Genomic DNA, 23,680 nt, shown 5'->3' on the forward strand with positions numbered 1-23,680 from the left:
TTTTATAAGGAGTTTTTTTTTTTAAGTAGATCTTTATTGGAGTATAATTGCCTTGCAATACTGTGTTAGTTTCTAGTAAAAACTTACCTATAAATACAAATTAGTAACTAAAAATTTATATCGACTAACTTATTATTTACTAGAGATTTCCCATCGTTCCATGGGCCTCACCTGTGAGAATATACTTTTATCTTGCTTTCCTTCATCGTATCCATACCACCAACTAATTTTACTCTAAACCAGTGGTTGTCAACCCTAAATGTACATTAGAACTTCTTGGAATGCTTTAAAAGGTACCAGTGCCGGGTCCCCACTCCCTGAGATTATGATCTAATCTGCCTTGAGATGGGGCTGGACAGTGTTATGTTTTATGTGTTCACAAAATAATTATAATCCACAGCCAGGATTAAGAACCAATGCCTAGTCCTTAGATATTAAGCATTACCCAAGGCTAGGCTGTCTTCCAATATCCACCTGCCTGGTTACCCTACTGGATGAGCCTAGAATTTAGGCTCTGCTTTTTTCCATATGTTATTAATAAATGAGCCAATCAAAGTTTTGGTAGAAGAATATACTGATAACTGAAATCTGATAATAGGAAGCCATCTACTGAGAAAATAATTGGAGAGAAATGCCTCATTGCTCCAAATTCTTTATGCCTTGATGTATAAACCAGACTCCAGACTGGAGATATATATATATATATATATATATATATATATATTTATATATATATATATGATTTGTAAGACTTAGCATGCTGAGTACAAATGCCTTATCTCCAAAGGTGGAATGATTAACCCCAGCTGCTCTTTCATGCTTTCCAGAGACCTTTGAAAATTAAGTCTTAGTTTGGGATTTTACTTTGGTTGTATCACTGCTTGAGATCAATATATCTTTATCTTTTAAATAAAGGGTTTCTCACCTGAATTTCAGGGGGTTCATAAATATTCTTATTTTTTTTTAATGTGTATATGTTCATTTTCCTAGGGAGGGAAGTCAACTGCTTTTATCAGATTCTGAAATCCCTTTCATAACCAAAAGGTTTCTACATATATCCCTAGGTTTCTAGGCAAAATCTCTTCAAAGATTTTGTTTTGCTCTGAGAAACAGCTTGGATAAAGCGAGAGGGCAGATGAACAGGTAGATATCATAACATCTGTTCACTTTCTTCTCCACAGGGTAAATAAGTTTCCCTAGTCCTACCCTTTTAATCCACTTTTATCAAAGGGCTACAAATAGTCTCAAAAACCAGACTTAGTCGTCTACCTGAGGTCCCCAACCAACCTGTCTTCTTTTCCCACCTATTATTTTGATTATAAAAATTTGCCATTTGTGTAAGTCAAAACCAGTCGAATATCATTAATTTCACCTGGTTCAAATTAATGCTTTCTATAAACTTGTTATTTATTTATTTTTTTTGCGATACGTGGGCCTCTCACTGTTGTGGCCTCTCCCGTTGCGGAGCACAGGCTCCGGACGCGCAGGCTCAGCGGCCATGGCTCACGGGTCCAGCCGCTCCGCGGCATGTGGGATCTTCCCAGGCCGGGGCACGAACCCATGTCCCCTGCATCGGCAGGTGGACTCTCAACCACTGCGCCACCAGGGAAGCCCCTAAACTTGTTATTTTTGACAATCCCTCTTTACTATCTCCTGTGGTGGATACCACAGGGATGCAATTCCTCAGGCTTGAGTCCTTGCCTTTCATCAGTTAAGAAGGACATGCTCTAGCTTCCAGCCTGAAAAAGTAAGACTTCTCCATGACTATATTAAGGATGTGTATGTTTATCTGTAACTCCATCTAGATCTATCCCTTTTGTACAAACTTTCACCTGTAAGATGAATAAGGTCTGAGAATCTAATGTATAACATAGTAACTACAGTTGATAACACTGTATTATATAACAGAAATTTGCTAAGAGAGTAGAACTTAAACATTCTCAACAGACAAAAAAATTAATATGGGAGGTGATGGATGTTTTAATTAAGTAGATGGGAGGAATCCTTTCATAATGTGCACATATATCAAATATCCTACAATTTTACTTGTCAATTATACCTCAGTAGAGTTGAAAAAATCAAAAATAGATCTATTGCTTTTGGTTTGGTTCTTCCCCTGCCTTCTCCCATCTCTAGAGTTGACCATACTGGGCCTTGTGGAGATCCTACCCCCAATGAATAAACCACTGCTTCCACCTTGGTCATAAAAATACTAAAAAGATGCTTACCCCCAAAAGTATTAATGGCAAGTAAATGAAGCAGAGCAATGGAATTGGTAATTCTGCAGACCCAGTGCTGAGCTAATTAGGGACTCTGACATATTTACCGTTCTCAGCAGTCAGAGAGCATTTATCACTAGGATAGCTGGTAGTTCAAGGCTTCTAGCAGGACTGCTTTCACCTCTGAATTCCTCCATGCTGATGAGCAATCACTCTGCTATCCTGTACTAGAGGTACAAATTCAGGTTTTCTTTACTCATAGTGAGTAGTGAGAGACTTTGCTGTAAGCAGAGAAATTAGATGGCTTCTTGCATTATTACCCTAACAGATTTCTGCCCAGAAAGTAAAGTGTGGCTATTCCGTATGTGTACTGCTATTCAACCTGAGGCTGCACAAAGCCTGACTCCTCCGTACATCCAATAATTTACCAGTACAACCTTCAACATGCTATTTCCCCACGTTAAAAAAAAAAATGGACACACAAATTTTCTCACGAAACTGCTCTGATCAGGGTGACTAACCATACCCAAATTGCCAAAGCTCTCTTCAATATTTGTCCTACCAGACCTCTCTCTGTAGCACTTGGCACTGCTGATCCCCCATCTTCTGGAAAACCTTCCCTCCACTGGTCTTCAGGACACTTTTCTGATTCTTCCATCGCCTCTCCAATTTCTCACTCTCAAGTTATATTGCTTTCTTTTCTCAGTCTTCACCTCTCTGCATATCTTGATCATCTTAGGGACTTAAATTATTAACTCTTCTACATCTCTAATTCTGAAAGTTCTTCTGAGTTTCAAACCTGACTTCCCAATATCATACAAATGTCTGCACAGCCCCTTTAAACTCTACATTACCAAAACTCCTCCACAAGAACTGTTGCTCCCACACTATCGTACTTCAGTTGATAACTGCCATTAATCAGTTGTCCTAGCTGAAGACATCAAAACTATTTTCAACTTCCTTTTTTACCTCTGTCTTACAATATCCACTTGACACTCTAACATCCTGCCTTTGCCTTAATGTTCAGATCACTGACACCCTGGTTCTGGCCATCTAGTTTGCAATACTCAAGTCTCCCAATTGTTCATCTTAAGATTATGACTAGAGAACACTGCCTTTGGAGCCAGAAAACCTTGTTTCAAATCCCAGCTCCATCACTCTTGTGCCACTGGTAAAGTTATTCAATGTCTCTGATACTCCGTTTCTACAGCTGTAAATCGGGATGCAAAAAATTTACCCCATGGGTTTGGAGACAGAATTAATTAAAACCATATAAACTTCTTAGAGGAGTTCCTATCATCCAACACTCAATCCATATTAGCTATTATTATTACTTGTACTGTCTCATCCACAAAGCTTTTCCTGTCTACTCTAGTCCTAAACTTCTCTTAAGGGACTAGTAGACAGATTTTTGAGCCAAGGTGGAATCCAAACACTGCCATTTACAAGCTATGTGACCTAAGGCAACTTATTTAATTTTTTTGAGCCTTATTTAGTTCCATCATCAGAAAATTGTCTCAAAACAGGTTCAAGAATTTATTGTAGAGTATTAATGGTTCAATGTAATAGTTTCTGGAAATTTTTTCACATCTTCTATACACTGTAAGAAATTTCTTAGGTAGTGTCTCTTCAATTGGTTTGCTTTCTGTCCTTTAATCTTAATTATTTGACTATATTGTCAGTGCCTTCAGTGCAAGGAGTGTATCTGATACACCCTGCTTCCCTATCAACCCTAGCAAAATGCAGAGCTCACAATAGGCACCAATAAATATTGTTGATGGAGCTATGACAATAGCTGCACTTGCTTGTTCTAACGTAAAACACAGGCACACACAGAGAAAAATACACTCAAAAATAAAAATCTTTGAACAACTAGTCATGTGAGAAACCTAAAAGATGCTGGCATCAGCTTTACAATCTTTTCCAATTGAGATGATGAAATTATATAGCTGGGATCAAAGTAATAACTGAGTCATCATTTTCCTCATTCTGTACATACATAAAATCTCATTGCCATTATACTAGATTTAAAAGAAATAAATAATTTTCTATTATATGAGGAATAAGGGAAAAGTCTCTGATGTGTGCCTATTGAGTGTACTATTGAGTGTACTATTGAGTCTCTGATGTGTGCCTATTGAGTGTGCCTATTGAGTTAGCAACAATTGTGGCTACTAGTATTAAAGAAGTAACATACTCTATGCTGGAAAGAAGCAAATCTCTGTCCTTGAAAAGGGGATAATCAATAAAGAAAACAGGCTAATATAGGTGGAAGTGCAAATTTCTTGCAAAGAGAAGATAACTCTATATATGCAAGTGACAGTTACATTGTTGAAAAGAAGCCTGGGAGGGGCTAAGAATTCAGAACATCCATGTGTGGAAAAATACATCATAGGATGTCTTCATGGAGGTTACAGATCCAGTGCAGCACAGAGCAGACAACATAACATTGAAGAAACACTGGGGATGATTTAACAAGAGTGGTCAATACAAAAATAATTTGAAAGTAGTTCAAAGAATTATCCTCAATATTCTCAAACACGAGACTTTCATACTGGAAAATGGCTTAACATTTTGATCCATGTATATACAGTGATAATAATGTCTCACATTTTACACAAATTTATATTGTACACACCATCATATTTTGTATATATTTTATACATACAAATACATACAATCATATTTCTTTGGAGCTTTCAAACTAATTTCACATAGTCTTATTTGATTTTTATACAAATAAAGGAAAGTATAGAGCTCGTTTCTACACTAATCATTCTATAAAGAAAGAAAAAAATAGGGGTATCTAAACTCTTCCATCCTCCTATGAATTCAGGAAAAGAACATTCAGTAAGAGATTATCTGAGCTGAATACTCTGGTGTTTTCAAAGACATATAGGCAGTTTAAAAGCTAGTAATGATAAAGCCCATCAAAAATAGAAGTGAAGGGTTATAAATGTTCAGATAATAATGAACCATGAAATGTGTTATATTATTTGCAGATTAAAGACTTCCAGGCCACTCTCATTTCACTCACAAGTTCTACTCTGAAAGGACAGATCCTTGAGGGGAGAGACCCCTGGGTTGTTTTCCACAACTGCTGCTCATTCTTCAAAGTTGGTAGGACCAGGATCAACACATCTCTGTGTGCTGATTCCTTTGCCTGGTGCTTAGAAGGGAACTAATGGGCTCCAAAGGGAGTAGCCTCTAGTGTTCTGATGGTCGCTTCACACTTGTGAGGACAAACACAGTTTGAAAGAAGAAATGTACCTGAAAATTCAAGCATTACAATGGCCGGATTCCATGGGAATGAATGGTTAGTGTTTATATTATAGAATTTTATTCTGAGAAAGAAAAAATTCATAGTTTTAAATAATAATAGTAGCTTATAATATCTAATATTTATTGTACAATTATATCCTGGCAACTCTCCTAAGGGATTTCAATGGATTAATCAATGTAATGCCATGTAAGAAAGGTACTATTAATAGTGATATTTATTTATTTATTTATTTTTTGCAGTACACGGGCCTCTCACTGTTGTGGCCTCTCCCATTGCGGAGCACAGGCTCCAGACGCGCAGGCTCAGCAGCCATGGCTCACGGGCTCAGCCGCTCCGCGGCATGTGAGATCTTCCCGGACCGGGGCACAAACCCGTGTCCCCTGCATTGGCAGGCGGACTCTCTACCACTGCGCCACCAGGGAAGCCCAATAGTGATATTTATAGATGAGAAAACTGAGGCTAGGAACAGTTAAGTAACTTGTCTGAGGCCAAATAATTAATATGTAGAAGTTTCAGGAATCATGCTATGGAAGTCTGAACTTCCATGCTTCCTCTCGAACATTAAAAGTTGTCATTATTTTAGAATGAAACCTTTCTTCAGTAAATGCGTTTGGAAGGTGAGCATCACTCACTATGAAAAGAAATTGGAATTAATTCCAGAGTTAAAAAATTAAAATGTTATCAAACAATATATTTATTCTAGAAAAAAAAACAACCAACTGACTTGGAGAAGATTCACAGAAGTGCAGAGCTGGGAGAATACGTGTCAATTCTCCAGCTTTAATGATGAAGAATTACCAAAGAGGGTGAATTCATTTGTCCAGGGTCATATAGGTAGATGAAGGCAGACCAAGATAAATAACATGGATATTCATATTTCCAGTCCTGTGACCATGCTACTACAACACAACTCAGAATCTTAAATCCTCTACTTCTTCTAACTAATGTATTTCCTGAGAAGGCAGAATGTAGTACGTATCTTCAAAGATAACTGTTGAATTATTAACAGACAACCATCTGCCCTGGTTAATCTAGTGAGGATACCAAAGAGTTTATTGAAATGGCTTGCTGCTATGAAATATACAATTTGTGAAATGCAAACAAATATAAAATGAAAGCAAGCTTTCATCCCTTGATTTCAAAGAGACTGTTATTACATAAAAATGACAATTGCCACATCAAGGTCAATTATATCAACTGGTTTATAATTTAATGCCAAGATAGATTTATGGTGACTAATAACTAATAATCCACTCTAGGTAATAACTTATCCAAATTGATTTCTTTTTCTTTTTTATTTAAAGTACAATCTATTTTATTTTGTGTTATTTTTGTTTTGTTTCGTTTTGTTTTGTTTCTTTAGCGGTACACGGGCCTCTCACTGTTGTGGCCTCTCCCGTTGTGGCGCACAGGCCCGGACGCGCAGGCTCAGCGGCCATGGCTCACAGGCCCAGCCGCTCCGCAGCATGTGGGATCTTCCCGGATCGGGGCACAAACCCGTGTCCCCTGCATCGGCAGGCGGACTCTCAACCACTGCACCACCAGGGAAGCCCCTATTTTGTGTTATTTTTATATACAAGCAGTTTACTATCATTTTTCTCCATTTACACCTTTGTTGAGGTGTAATTAACAAAATTTATATGTATTTAAGGTATATTTTGATACATGTATACATCAGCAAATAATCACCACAAACTAATTAATATATTCATCACCTCACATAGTTACCATTTTCTTTTTTCTTTCTTTTCTTTGTGTGTGTGGTAAGAACACTTATGATCTACCCTCTTAGCAAATTTCAAGTATGCAAAACTGTGCTGTTAACTATAGTCACATTGCTGTACATTAGATCTCCAGAACTTAATCAGCATGAGTAACTAAAACTTTGTATCCCTTGCCCAACATCTTTCTACCCAACAGCAGAAAAATATACATTCTTCCCAAGTACATACAAAACATTCTCTAGGATAGATCATATGTTAGGTCACAAAACAGCCTTTACAAATTTAAGAAAACAGAAATCATTCCAAGTATCTTTTCTGACCACAATGGAATGAAACTAGAAATCAAAAACAGTAAGAAAATAGGAAAATTTACAAATACATGGAAAATAAACAACACACTCTTGAACTACCACTGAGTCCATAAGGAAGTCAAAAGAGAATTTTTAAAGTATCTTGACACAAAAAGAAATACATACAAAAAGAAATACACAACATACCAAACTTGTGGGATGCAACAAAAGCAATACTAAGAGGTAAATTTATAGTGATAAACGCTGTCAATAAAAAAAAGAAAGGTTTCAGATAAAATAACTTTATACCTCAAGGAGCTAGAAAAAGAATAATAATTAAGCCTAAAGTTAGCAGAAGGAAGGAAATAGTAAAGACTAGAGTAGAAATAAATCAGAGAATGGAAAGAGAATAGAAAAAACTAAAATTACAAGTTGATCTTTTTTAGAAGATAAAATTGACAAACCCTTAGCTAGACTAACTAGGAAAAAAAGAGAAAAGATCCAAATAAATAAAATCAGAAATGAAAGAGGAGACAATATAACGGATGCCTCAGATATTAAAAGAATCGCAAGGGACTACTATGAGATGTTTGTCAGCTAAGCTGGTTTCTTGTTCAGCCACCACTACCATGTGGAAGCCTGAGTTCCATTGTACTAGGCAATTGAAATGTGTGTACAAGATACATATTTGTCCATTAACACCCAAGCAAAGATAAGGAGAAAGACAGGACTAAGGAGAATTTGCTTGCCCTTGAGAAGAAGGGTTGGGTTTTGATTTAGCAGATGCCAGGCCTTTTGAAAAAGGGGGCAAATAGGAAATAGAAGAGAGAGGCCAGAAAACATATGAGTATAACCACCATTTACAAACACACACACACACACACACACACACACACATACACACAGCAGGTTGCTAAATTTGTTTATACATGAAAGTTTCTATATTAGAGTACTGTTTGTTACATTCTTCCTCTTTGACAAAACCTCTGAATCAAGTACGTCCTCGTCCATATGTTGCTGGGGATAGGTCTGTTTCAATCAGCATGCATTAATAAAATAAATTTATAGAAAGGTACTGTTTGTTTTCTTCCTCTCAAAAACAAGGACTGAATTATTCAGAATTGGTTTACATATTTTAATTGGTCAGTCCAATATGGCTTCCAGAATTGCATACATTAAATATGTCCAGGTCAATGAACAAAATTAAATCTTTGCTTATTAAAAAAATATAACGGATTACTTAAGTTGCTCATGAAGTTCTCTAGTAAAGAGAATATTAGAATTACTTTTTCCTCTCTCAGTGAAAAAAGGCCTTACTTACAAATGAAGTTGTTGTGTTTCTTTTTCTGATATATTCATTCAGGCATTTATTTAACAAATATTTATCGAGAACTCAGAATGTGTCAAAAACAAGGCTAAAAGTTGAGACTTGATGGTGAGCAAACACTAAAATGATACCTTCCCTCTCAGAGTTCAGAACAGAGAGGGGCAAATAAATGAAAGGAGCCTATAAACTAATGTGAAATGGCAACTGTGACACAAGTCAGGAAGGAAAAACCCAAGGTGCTTAAGAGAGACTAGAAGGATTTGACCTAGTCAGAAAGGTCAAGGGGGGCTTCCCTCAGGAAGTGACACTTGGCTGTGCTCTAAAGTATAAGAGGAATATATTTCAGGCAACAAGTAGGAAAAGTACTGTAGCAGAAATGAGCATAAGAATAACTTCAAAAAAATAGGAGCATGTTGTGCCTTAGAAGGGAAGAAAATGACTAAGATAGAGTGAATGTCAACCCTTTCAAATGTTGAAAAGTATGAAGAGGACTGAAAATGTCCATTGGCATCTGAAAAAATAAAGATCACTAGGGAAATTAACAAAAAGCTGTTATTATGAAATGATGATGACAGAGGCCAATTGGAGAGGATTGCAGAGTTAAGTTCTAGGTTAGAAAATGAAGCTATTGGGTATAGGCAAGCCTTTAAAGATGAAGAGAGAGTACTGTAACTGCAAGGGGATAGAGAATCAAAGATTTTTGTGGGGGTTTTTGGTTGTTGTTTGTTTGTTTTAATGAGAGAAATAGGGATGTGTTGAAAATTTGGTAGTTATCAGGAAGCTAAAACCAAAGCAGACAACCAGGATTTCCATGTTTTTACCCTGCAGATGTTGGGCTATATGTCCTCTGTGGCAAAAAAGAAAATCTTATTTAAATATCCACTGTAAGCTTTTATGGTGAAACACAGATTGTTTCAAGTGGGTAACTCTTATGTACTTAGAAGTTAAACTGGGGCTTCCCTGGTGGCGCAGTGGTTGAGAGTCCGCCTGCTGATGCAAGGGACACGGGTTCGTGCCCCGGTCTGGGAAGATCCCACATGCTGCGAAGCGGCTGGGCCTGTGAGCCATGGCCGCTGAGCCTGCACATCCGGAGCCTGTGCTCCGCAACGGGAGAGGCCACAACAGTGAGAGGCCTGCGTACCGCAGAAAAAAGAAGTTAAACTGAATATCCAACTTAGTTATAACCATTTTCAATTTTTTTTCGGCCACTGTAAATATAGATTTGTATTAAATTCCAGAATATAACTTTTTTTAACTTTGCTGAGAAAAAAAGAATTCATTCATCATTTATTCATAAGATATCATGAACCATTTGCATTTAATAAAAAGAGAAATGTTTTATGAACTGGTTGCTGTACTCTAGATGATTTGGGCACATAATGAACTGCAAATCTCTTAATACTTCAGAATATCAATTTTTGTTAAATTAAAATATATCATTAAGGAAAAATATTATCACAGATACCAATTCACTGTCTACCTCATTTATAGCTTTGAAATACTATAATTCATTAAGAATGAAAATAAAACTGTGGTCAACTGTATGCTTTTATTTCTCTTTAGAAAAGGTAATCCTATGAAGATATGAATGATCTACTAAACTATTCCGTTTATGATGTAAAGAATGTATTTTTATTATTTAATGGGAGATTTTAGTTTCCTAAATAAAAAATACTAATAATACTAAAATAAAATGATATTAATATTAATTTGGTAGTCCAACTAAAATTGGGACACATGTGGGACGATTATTTGGTGGAGGTTAATAAAGATTTTTTTCACTTGCTGGCCTAGTGACAAGTCAGGACTCTTCTATACCTTTGTTTGGTGTTAACTAATCAAGCAAGCAAGTTTTTTCCCAGCATTTTGCATGTTCAAGTTGTCAATTAATCTGCTTAGAAATGGTTCATTCACACAACGTATTTTACCTACTTCCTGAAAGGCACTGTGCTGGACCTTGGGGGTACATAAATGACAAACATTCCCTGCCCTCAAGGAGTTTACAGTATTACAGCACTGTATTTACAAGATCAAAGGAATCTAGATGGTATAAGAGAAGTATAAAGAACTTCAATCCGCCTGAGGAAGGCAAAGAAAATATCAGAGAGAAGATGTAATTTAAGTTGATCCCTTAAGAAAAAGAACCACTCGGCTACGTGATCAGAACAAAAGTGGAATTTTAGTAGAGGAAACAACTTAATCACTGGCAGTTCTGTTCATGTAAGTGCCAGTAGGAGCGGATTGTTGGGTGGGAAGCTGAATTAGAGGCCAGGAACAAGAGACAGACTTTAGAGGTAGGCAAAGGGCAGATGACTATGGATCATTTGTATCATATAAATGAGTTTGAATTACGTTCTTTGACAGGAGTTCCCTGAAGCCTTTTTTGTACTTTTTAGTTACATTTTTTATATGAGATAATTGTAGATCCACATGGAATTGTAAGAAATAATACAGAGATATGTCGTGCACCCTTAATACAATTTTCCCTATCAGTAACATCTTGTAAAACTATAGTTTAATATCACAATCAGGATATTGATATAATCAAGATAAAGGACAGTTCCATCTCTACAAGGACTCCTCATGTTGCTCTTTTGTAGCCAAAGGTGTTTATTATGCAGAAAAATAATTGATGTTTGTATGCTTACCTTGTCTCCTGAGACCTGGTTGAACTCACTTATTAATTTAGGGTTTTAAAATATGTTTTATAATTTCCTACATAGACAATCATGCCATCTGCAAATAAAGACAATTTTATTTCTTCCTTTCTGATATGTTTCTCTTTTTGTTTCCATATATTGCCTTATCAAATTGGCTAGAACTTCCAGGAGTATATTGAATAGAGTGGTAAGAACGGACATCCTTGCTTTGTTCTCAGACAACAGGGGAAGTACTTAGTCTTTTATCATTAACTACTGGCCACTGGCTGTCCCTTTTGGGGAGGCCTAGTGGTGACAAATTCTCTAAATTTTTCTTCCTCTTGAGAATGTCTTTATTTCTCCTTTATTCTCAAAGTATATTTTGGATGAATATAGAATTCTGGATTGACAGTTCTTTTCTTTCCACACTTGAAAAACATTGTCACTTCCCTCTGGCTTCCCTAGTATTTGAAAAAATCCTGTCATTCAAACGGTTTTACCCCTACAGATAAGGTATCCTTTCTCTTTCACTACTTTCAAGATTATTTCTTTTGCCTTCAATTTTCAGAAAGTTAAGGTTTTCTTGTGTGAATGTGGATTTCTTTAGAGTAATCTTGTTTGGGGGTTTGCTCAGTTTCTTAAATCTATAGATGTATATCTTTGGCCAAATTTGAGAAGTTGAGAAGTTTTCAGAAGTTTTCCATTATTTTTTTGAGTACTTTTTTCAGGCCCACTCTCTTTCTCCTTTCCTTCCATGACTGAAGTCACAAGTGCTAGATCTTTTGTCATCATTCCACATATCCCTGAGGCTCTGTTAGTTTTTTCTTTTCAGTCTATTTTCTTTCTGTTGTTTAGATTGGGTAATTTCTATTGTTCCTTCTTCCAGTTCATTAATTGTTTCCTCTGTCCCTTCCATGCTGGTATTGAGCCCATCTATTGAGTTTTTATCTTGGTTATTGTATTATTCAGTTCTAAAATTTCCATATGGTTGTTCGTTATAGCATCTATATCTTTGCTGGAACTTTTTATTTCTTTACTGTGACTGTCTATTTTTTCAATTGTTTCAAGAATGTCCATCATCAATTTTTGAAGCATTTTCACCACAGTTGCTTTAAAATCTTTGTCAGACAATTCTAACATCTCTGTCATCTCAGTATTGATATCTATCAACTGTCTTTTCATATTCAGCTTGAGATAGTTTTAGTTCTTGGTATGAGGAATGATCTTTTCATCAAATCCTGGACATTTTTTTGTATTATATTATGAGACTGACTCATATTTAAATCTTGTTTAAAGTGGCTTACTTAGATTTCACTCCAGCAAAGAAGGCAGAGGTAAGGGTAGAAATCCAGGTTCCTCATTTGGCCTCCACTGATACCCAATTGGGAAGATGCACTTCATTACTGCTGGGTTGCTTCTAGTTCTAACGGTAGGCTTCCAATGGCACCTCCCCGGCTGGACAAGGTGAGAGTTCCCTGTTACTGCTCCCAACATGGTGTCTACTGACACCACAGGGAAGAGACAAGCGATCTTGTTATTGAAGGTGAAAGTCCTGACTTTCTACTAGGCCTCCACTGACCCCGTCCATCCCAATGGAGAATGGAAGGGGTACCTCATTACTGATAGGTGAGGGGGATAAGTCCAGCCTCCTTATCTGGTCTCTACTCTCATTGCAAGTTCAAGGGGTCCTCATTACAACCTAACAGGGATGAAAATCTTGGCTCCCTAGTCAAACTCCTTTGACACCACCCTGTGGGAAGAGGGAGGGTTACGGCTCCTCCTTAAAGGCTGACAATTCTGGAAGTCTAAGCTTCCCAATTAGCCTTTGCTGTTTGGTGGTGGGGGTGGGATTATGGATTTTTCTGTGGCGTTTATCTGGAGTAGAGCCATCTAAAAGTTTTATGTCTTGCTTAGGCTGCTCCTTCCTAATTCTTTGGCTTGAGAGATCAGGCTTTATTTTTTTTCTTTTTGGAGGTTTTTTTTCTGTTTTTTGGTCTGCAGTTGTTGGTATTTCTGGATTGCCAACTTCTTCAGACACAAATCTAAGACATATGAAGGAAAAGTAAAACCCAAGTTCTCATCATTATGTTGTTTCTTGAGTCCCAGGGTCCCTAAAGACAGTTTTCCTTCTTCTCTCCACCTTTCAGTCTTATGTTTGTTTTAGACATAACACCTAAAATGTTTAGTTCTACTTAGTGGGAGGAATAGAGAAAAGTGTATCATCTCTATCTTCCTGGAGGCAGAACTCAACCCTTTGAAAAATCTTGGCCTTTGCATTTTAGATAGATAATTGTAAGTGAGGAGAGCTCAGAAACTGAAGTTTGGGTAGAGATGGCCTGGAAGGACGTCTGAAGGGCAGGAGTATTTGTTAGAACATTCTCTAGAGTGGCTATCTGAAATATACAACTGGAAAGGATAGGCACCACACAAGTGAGATCAGAAGCCAACCACAGAATACACACCAGTCAACAACATACTAGCTAAACTATCAGCCTTGAACATATGGCAGGAGACATGGAAACAAGAGGACACTTTTGATAGGTACTAAAATGTAAATTCAGTAGACTGTAATGAGCAATAGGTTATGATATGTAAGGAGAATGAAGTTAGAATCACTTCTTGATTCTTAGTTTGGATGACTGAGTGAATGCAGGTAACATTAACAACACTGTAGAGTATATGGAAAGCAATGTCTTTGCAGGGAAGAGGGGAGATAGTGAGTTCATTTCACATTGTCTTGAGCATAAGGGTTGCCTGGGCCATCTGAAGGTGCCCAATAATAAGCTGATGCTTAGCAGGAAGGTCAGATATAGAAAGGAGGAGTTGGGAGCCTTGGTTTAATTAGTAATACTCAAATCCAACTGTATGGAGATTATCCAGGAAATATAAGCAGAATGGGAAAAGAGGGCTAAGAACAAGACCCTATTAATCCCCAATGTTTAGAATCAAAGTAAAGGAAACCAAGAAAGGAAAAGGAGGACAAGCTGTCAGAGAGGTAGAAAGAGAACAGAGGAGTAGCATACAATTTAGTCCTATAAGCATTTATTAAGTGTTTAGTGTGTATTCTGCACTAGCTGAGACTGGTTTTTGAGGCTCCCACACTTTACTAGGTATGAATTCAGGACAGTGTGGTCAGCTCACTAACAGACATATGCTCGGGGGGCCAACAGAACCACAAAAGGGGAACCGAGCACAGCCAAAGACTATGAGGAAATTTTCCAAGAGATGATTACATCTAATCAGACTCTACAAGGATAGGTAGAATTAACCAAACAAGGAAAGACAGAGGGAAAGTCATGCCAGGCAAAAGAAACAGCCTGGACAATAGCAAAAGGGCAGGGGGCTCAAGAAAACAGAGAGAATTACCTTCAGTCAGCAGGGTTGATGCCACCGAGAGAAAAAATAAAATCAAACTGAAGGGGGCCCTTTGACTTTGTCACTTATGAAGTCACTGTTGACCTCTGATACAGCAGCTTTATAAAGCAATGTAGAGAGAAACCAGACTTCAGTGAGATGAACAATAATAGGAAGAATATAAAGTTCACACAGTATGGGAAGTGTATTTTTTCAGGGAACTTAGTGGAGAAGAATATAAAGATGGGATAGCTAGAAATGTGCAAAAGTCTAAAAGGCTTTGTTTTGTGATCAGAGAGAATTGAAGATGTTTATAAGTCGCAGGAAAGAAACCAGAGTGCAGAGATAAGGTTTAAAAGGTTAAAAAAAAAGATCACTCTTTTGTACAACAAATACTTTTAGAGCATCTACAATGTTCTTGAGCACATCATTCCAAGATAAAGACAAACAACGGAGCTCCTTGCATGGTGTTAAAATCATGTTTTAAATAAACTTGAGCAATAAAAAAAGGCCAATGGTAAATGCACAAAAATTACATGTACTTCAGTTCTAAAGGCAGATTAATACTTATAAATATAAATACTTTTCAATATAATGGCACCTTTGGCTTTGTCACTTTATGTTAGCAATTTCACAATTCATTATAAGTATTCAGTGTTGAGGCTTATTTTGTTTACTTCAAGGGGAATTATTATTTTAATAAAAACATTTATTCTATTGCAAGGATTTTGGTATGGAACAGATGTGTCAAGATTATTTTATGTTTTAATTCTTACAAACACCACAGTGCATGTTAAGTCTACAAAGGACAAAGGCATAGTATAAAATATGTGGAGTAGTGCATGATGGCTTAATACTTGGGTCCAAGTCTGCCTTAGTACCTCTGAGCATTCAGAGACAGAAACCAGCCAGCTGAAAATGAAGAAACACTCATGTCTTTAAATGGTGACTGGGACTAGAAGACTTCCATGAAGACCAAGAATAGTCTCTAATATTTTCAGAATCATTGAGTTAAAGAATTTTAAGATTGTAAAGAACTTTGACATCATCTAATACTATTATCCACACCTCGCATATAAAATTCCCATCTTCAAATTTCTTTCTTGATGTTGACAGACTTTAAGTGAAAGAGAGCCTCCTATTTGAGAACTTCCCTATTCTACTAACGGTCAGTTAAATTTTCTGATTATTCCAAAAGATAGGTCTCTGGAACGCCACATTACTACACTACTTCCTTTATATGTGGCAACTCTTTAAATGTCAAAAGATACTTAACATATATGCACACTAAATATATTATTTTTATCAGACTAACCATTCACAATTCCTTCATCTCTTTCTTGTATGACATTTTCACCCTGGTCCCTTTCATCCAAATTCTTTCCAATAAGTTAATGATTTTTTTCTCCACCTCATTAAACTGAACACAGATTTCCAAGTGTGAAAAAAATAAGATTATAACATTGCATATGGTGAGTATTTTTTTAAAGCAATCCTATCAACCACTCATGTTTTAACTCATAATACACAGGGATTTAACCACATAAACTGCAACCAACTCAAGTTTCCCTTACTTCATTTTTGCAATTATTTTTAATATAAATATAAGATTGTAAAGATTTCCATATTTTCCCATCTTGTGTTTTTTGTCCCCAAAGTCCAAGATCATTTGTATACTGATCTAGCAAACCACCATTTTGCTGTCCCTCTCAAATTTTGATCTCTTACATATCTGATAGGTATGTGTTTTAAATATTTGTATAAGGCATTTGCTAAAATTAAATAGAATAGGCATAAGAGCAGAATTTTCTAATATAAACACAAAAATATTATTCCTGGGTAATATTAGTCCATGCAACAGAATCTAAAGCAGTCCTTTATTCAGCTATGAATCTGATCAGTCTATGACTCTCTCCCTTATACATAGAGCAATCATCAGAAACTACCAAAAATGTCTAGCTAAAATCAAGAAACCACGTATTTGAAATCCATTAATCCTATAAGAACACAAAGAGGTGAATCTCTGTTGCTTGTTTTATGATGGCTGTTTTCTAAGATTCTAAATCAGTATCAGTCTAGTAATATTTTCTAGAAAGTGATAGACATCAAGCTTGTTAGTGTATATTTTTCAGAATATAATTTTTATGTCTTTGTTCAACACAATTTAAATAGTTGTTTATTTTTTTCTAAATATATATTTCTTTCTCTTATGAAATAACTGGAAGAAGATATAAAAACGTCCCCTGCCCCCATTCAATTTTCTTTTCCTACTTAGGACTACTTCTCTAAAACTTTTAGTAAAATTAATATTATGTATATGTAGTATTAATTTTATTTTATTACCTCATATAAAACTGTTGTGTTTCCGTGTAGAAGAGGTCCATAACAGATATAGGAATGTCCGACAACCCAGCCTAAGTCAGAAGCTGCCCACCACACCTAAACAAAAAGAAGATAATAAAATGCATATATCTTAACCAGAGAAATGTCATGTAATGTGAATTTAAAACCATGATTACCTCTCCAGGTTTAAGTCCATATATAGAAGACATTGACCAGTTAAGCATTACAGCATATCCTCCAGTGGGCCTCACCACACCCTAAAGAAGAGAAAAGGTGAAATTAAAATCAATAGACAGTGTGCTAAAAGATTCTCTCTCTTCATACTGTCCACTTAAGAAAAGTTCCTGTTTAGAGTATTTCATATTCTATAAGTTATAAATAACTTTGACTTTCATATAATTGTATCTGAATCACTATTTCTTTGGCTCCTCCAGTAATAAAAACAGAATAATTTGTCCGTATTAGTCCATTTGTAGAATCCATTCTCACAGACCATTCTGAACCTTCTAAAGGAAACATGATTTCACAGAATCACATGCAATAAAAAACATTTACAGTGGTAACATAAATTATCAACATTACAGGGAATTCCCTGGCAGTCCAGTGGTTAGGACTCTGTGCTTCCACCATGGGGGGCATGAGTTTGATCCCTGGTCGGGGAACTAAGATCCTGCAAGCTGTGCACGTCCAAAAAAAAAAAAAATCAAAGACTTAGCATGAAATTTTCAACAATTACATTTTCACACATATTTCCAGAACAAAAATGGAAACTCTCAAAATTAAGTGCACAGAAATGTCAGAGGTAGCTGTGTGCCTAAGAAACAGACTACTATAAGGATGTTTATTCCTTAATATTATTAAATAATAACAGGATGCTTAGAGGAAAGAGTCATATTCTAACTGGATCCTTAATACAATGCTACCCTTGTGGTCACACTACCACAGTATCAGAGCTGAGCAGTTATTTAGTGATGAATTCTCAAACTCTGAGGAATCAATCCTGATGAGTTGGATCTAAGGCTGACAGATTTTCCTTACATTACATTTGGGCAAAAGTAGGGATTGTTACACCACGGTACTATAGTTTCTAGCAGCTATCCTTGACAGCGAACATATTCAATGTTAATACAAGATTAATTTTTGAAAACTGAGCACAAGAGTTATCATAAATAATAACTGATAGTAAATTTAATAATTAATTTCATTTATTGCTTCACTATAAACATTAATCATCATTGGCTCAAAAAGACAATGATGTGAATATTCAGAGCAAGAAGGTGAATGCTTGCTAAGAAATATGTTATATTTCACTCACAAGTATTTTCAAGCACCTCTCAGTAGAGCAACTAGAATTGCTTTGTGAAGAAGATAATTATTTTACCTGAAAGGGCACACATGGTCCTAATTAACGAACGTGCTACTAGTTGAACATTTTTTGGCACAGTTCTGTAACTGTAACACACATACATGAATCAGGAAATGAAAAAGAAATTGACTTTCTGTTTGTTACTAAAATTGCTGCTCTCCTCAGGTACCACTAATAAAACATAGGTATCAAGCTGTGGAATACATTTTATCTAGTCTCTTGGCAAACATCACAGGCAACTTTGTTGGCATTTGATGGGTACTTTCTAGGTTGTATGACATGGTTAGCATGCAGTTGGCTCTCTTGATCACCTTGGGAGTATTAGAAATCCTAAGCCCCTGTCAGTAAATTTCACACATGCACTTTCCCACGTAAACTGAGCAGCTCTTTACCGAGTATATGCTGTATGGTCTTCCATGCATTTTGCTAATTTGTTTGTCCTATTGAGAAGGTCTTTTCCTATAGTTCAATACCTTGATGAATTTGATATTAATCAACTTGCAAACACTCTTTTCTAAAACTTTTTATTCGTTTGGTAGAGGATAAAATGTGAAGTTTTTTCATAGACAATATGCTATCCATATTCTTTGATAATTAATGTCAGTCATGATTTCACTTAAGATGTTTTAGAATTTCTCTTCACCTGCCTGTCCCTGCAATTAGAGGTCATTTTTATAAATAATTCTAAATATCATTATAAATGGGTATATTTTTATATTAAATGAGGGTAAGATTAATCAACTGGAAGTTATAGAAAGGAATAAAAGGCTAAGGAGAAAATAAATGAGTAGTAATTCATTTGTAAAACTTAGAAGATATTTTAAAGGATAGGTTATCAAATTTCTGTTTGCCTCTCAAGTGAACCCTTCTTTAAAGGTTATTTACCAATGTCACTTTGTCTGTAAAATTGTGGCTACCTAAATCCATTTGACCCCAAAAAGTTAGATTTAAAAATGAGACCATGCATGAAAAAGTATATAAAATTATACAGGTTAGAATTTAATGTCCTCCTAACAAAATTATTTCCTTAATTCTAGCAATTACTGTTTTTTTTAAAATTTTTCCCTGTGCTAATACCACACAAAAGGCAGAAATGTTAAAAATTTAGAGGTTATCATTGAACATTCTCATTAAAAACAACTAAAGTGGAGCTACAGGAGACAGAAAAGTCATGTCTGTTTATCATTGGTCTTTGATATCCACTTATTTTTATTTTTTAAAGAATGAGTATAAAAAATTTCTTCAGGCGTCTTTTTTAATAAAAAATTTTTTTTATAAAAATTTTTTTTTAAAAAAATTTATTTTTTTATAAAAATTTTCTTCAGACGTCTTTTTATGAAATATCAGATGACAGTTTTCAATTTACTGGGTATTTGGTATGGCGTAGAAAATAAAACTGCATAATTTCATATTCTCCATGTAGATCTTTTATAAGAAGTTCAAGAGTAAAAAAACTGAAAGATTAGTTTTAAAAAGAGAGTTTCTTTATTATAATATTAATATGTGACTAACATTAAGATGATAAGGCATTTCTTGTTTGTAATCATATTTTCCAGGTAATTATAATTAAAATGCAAAAGATAAACCCTGTTCAGCCTCCGAAAATACATAAACCATGCTCAGAAAAACCTACAAATTATTATACTCTAGTATGCAAAATTAATCAGAAAAAAAAATGGCATTTTAAAGTATATTTGAAATCTTGAGTATGAGATATAAATATTCAACATCAGTGCTTACCCCTAAAACACAAGCATGCTGCATTTCACTCTTTTGAATATGTTACTTTATGTATTTATACCCCATCTACCTTCAAAATAAAGATAGATGATCTAATATATTTTCAGAAAAGTCCCGCAACCTGCCAATACACTGTTCTAGTTTTTGTAGTATCAGCCATAATACTTCAAGTCTTCTGGAGAACTTGAAAAACATCCAGGTGGGACTAACACTCCATGTCCCTAATAAAGACATGAAAGTGAATTCTATCTCAGAATAGACAGGTGCTCTTTAAACAAAACACTTTTAATGTATATGGGTATTTTAAAAATTCAGTCCATACAAGTGAAACTAAAGGCTGATTATTCATCATCCAGGAATGGGACGGCAGTTATCACAGAAGGTTCTTTATGATTTCCAGTTTAACGAGCTGCCTTTGAAGACAAGGAAAGCCACAAAATATTATAAATGGGGCCATTAACATAAAACAGAAAACATGTCTGTATCAAATGTGTACTGTTTGGTTGCCAAAATTTAAAAAAAAATACAGTTGAAATAACACCAGTTGTAGTAGAAGAGAAAGGAAGTTTGAGATGTGTGGTAAGATTAAGAGTTTGCGAGTCTTTTAAATGTTTTTTAATAGATCTATAAAAATCTGAATGGCAAATCTCAAACTATTCAGGTAAGAGAAGTCTAGATAGAGTAACCGACAAAACCTCATACTTCCTAAGTTGAGCCCCTCTATCACCCTACTCTGTAATAAAGACTTGTACAAGACAAATATACATATTTACATAGATATTCATTCACACATACATATGTAAATACATATGCATATATGTCTATATGTACACGTGTATATGTCTATGCTTTGTATGTATGTTGATATATACATTTCAATTCAGTCTGGCAAATTAAGTAAAAACAAAACAAGAAGAAAGAGGAAACAAAAATATTACCTGAAGAAAAGAAGTCTATCACCAAAGAACAGTTGGAGTCAGTGAGTTGAAAAGTATGAGGTATGGTTCTGCTTACTTAAAAACTCCAACAAACCAACAATACTCTTGCTCTCATAGTGGTTTTACAGGTGATATCCCCTCTTCCTAGAATGCACCCTCACCCCTTTTCTGAACCTGGTTAGCTCCTACTTGATCACACAAGTACTTAACAACACTGTGAAAGTGTCACCTCTTCTGGAAGCCATCCAAACCCACTAGGTTTGTGTTAAAAGCCTCTCCCTCCTCTTTCATGGCCCCAAGACCTGCAAACTTCTCTAAGCCTCTGAGCACTAACAACATGCACCTACTGCTAAGTCTCCTCCACCACTCTGGGCACCATAAGAATGCTTCTGTGTCTTCAGCATAGAATAGGCGGTTAATACATTTTCTGACTGATTAAAAGAGTTAACAGTTAAATGAATAAGCACATGTACGGAAACTATAATTTTTAAAAAACATTCTTCTTTGTTCAAGAGAAACCCTTGAAACCTTCAGAATTTAATGAATCATATTAGTAGAAATGGAATGATTCCATTTGGTATATTTCATCAAACATAAAATCTCTTGCTGTAGACAAGACAATGACTCTGAAGCTGCCTCTATGGAGGATACTTTAGCAGCAGTATAACTTTTTATTGGTCTGAACAACTGTGAGATAAGGGGCAAAGGTGTAGCAAATTCAGCATTTTAACTGCAAGAATTGTACCACAGATTAAAAAAAAAAAAGTTCACAGGTTTTTTTATTTGACTTTCTCTTATTTTTTTCTACAGTATAGAATATGAGTAAGTCACCTAACACGTAGGAATAAAAGTTAATGTAAATTATATAAATTCACATCAGGACAAAGGACTTATCTACCACTTTCCTGTCATGCCTTCTTTTCTAATTCTTTGCTTTTGGTTTCTTTTCCCCTGTGCTCCTTTGGCACTAATTTTTTTTTTTTTTTTTTTTTGGTTATCTCCATACCTCCATGACAGCAAGCCAGAAGAAGATAAATATGACCATCACTAAATCTCCCACTCCCAAAACGACACCCCATCCAGATAGAGATTCTTCTATTGTGTAGTTCCTTGAAGTAACTTGAATATAGGTACCTAAACCAAACAGGATAAAAGTGTACAACAGGACAGAAATGTATGCAAAGCAGCTCTGCTGTGGTTGCTAGAATATGTGCAGCAGCTAACAGATTAACCTGTCATATAACAACCTGACAAATCCAGGGTTGGCAGATGCAGAGATGCAAATATGCCCTAGATATATCTGAAAATTCTAACCAAAAAACAGACTGCATTGTGTGTGTCTTATATGTGCCTATGAGAAATGAGCATTTTTTTTTTTTTAGAAATGAGCATTTTTAAGCAGAATATTTTTATGGGCTCACAACATTATTTTTCCTCATGAAGATCAAAGATCAAGAAAACAAATTATATGATGACATGAAATTTATATTTAAATGCTTCGAAAATTCATGTGTGCTCATCTTTCCTGTACTTCTATTCTGGGAATCCCAATATTAAAAATTCAGATCCTATTAATTCTGATTATGTCTACCAAAAATGAAGTGATAATCTTATGAATAAAGAGGCATCTGGATACTCAATATCTTGTAATAACCTATAATGGAAAAGAATCTAAAAAAAGAATATATATATACATAACTGAATATATATATATAAAAATATATATATATAAAGTTGAAACACTTTGCTGTACACCTGAAGCTAATACAATATTGTAAATCAGCTATATTTTAATTTAAAAAAAAGGCATCTGGGAGCTAACTGGAAAAGTAGGAGATTTTTTAACAAATATTCTGATGATCTACCATGGCCCCATTCTAAGTTTAGTGCCATAGTGGATTCAGAGATGTATGAAATATATTCTAAGACCTCAGAGAACATGCAATGTTATGAAAATAAGTAAATAAAAAGTAATATATTAAAAAGTAGAATAAAATAAGTGGTATAAATATTTGTTGGCAACATATAATTTCAATGCAATTGAAATTCTAAAGTCCACTGGAGGGTTAAAGGAAATGTTTCTGAAAGACCTTGAGAAACGACTACTTTGTCTTGCCATTCTGCATGTCCTACTCTGTTAAAACCTACTCGTCCCCATGATTTAAACACCATTCCTCTACAATCAATGACGTTCCAAGGGTCTATCTGCAAATCCAGATGTATTCTTGGACCCAGACTTTCACTTCCAGCTACTGGCTGGGCATCTCCATGTTAATGTCCCAAGGATACATCATACTCAATATGTCCAAAACCTCCCAGTTTTCTCAGCCCCAAACCATTTTCCTTTGTTTCTACTTTAGTAAATGTTCGAAACCACTCTTCTATGTTCTCAGGTTCAAGGTCTTGGACTCCTCCTCTGCCTTACTCTTATCCTTGAACCAAATCTGATTGTTCCCT

At 35.5% G+C, this 23,680-nt stretch overlaps 1 protein-coding gene across 7 annotated transcripts in view; it reads right to left on the reverse strand.

Annotated features, from left to right (window-relative positions):
* ACSS3 (acyl-CoA synthetase short chain family member 3) overlaps positions 1-23,680 on the reverse strand; it is a 154,411-nt gene that overhangs the window by 67,451 nt on the left and 63,280 nt on the right. For all 7 annotated transcript variants that reach the window (XR_004351694.1, XR_004351695.1, XR_004351696.1 and 4 more), the window contains exons 6-7: positions 17,356-17,436; positions 17,180-17,275 (exon numbers count right to left, since the gene is read on the reverse strand). Coding sequence is in view for 4 of the 7 variants with exons in the window: in XM_032644998.1 (XP_032500889.1) it covers positions 17,180-17,275; positions 17,356-17,436 (177 nt within the window). In the remaining 3 variants the exon portion in view is untranslated. The remainder of the gene's footprint in view (positions 1-17,179; positions 17,276-17,355; positions 17,437-23,680) is intronic.

Source organism: Phocoena sinus, chromosome 10 (genome assembly GCF_008692025.1).
Source record: "Phocoena sinus isolate mPhoSin1 chromosome 10, mPhoSin1.pri, whole genome shotgun sequence".
Classification (NCBI taxonomy): domain Eukaryota; kingdom Metazoa; phylum Chordata; class Mammalia; order Artiodactyla; family Phocoenidae; genus Phocoena; species Phocoena sinus.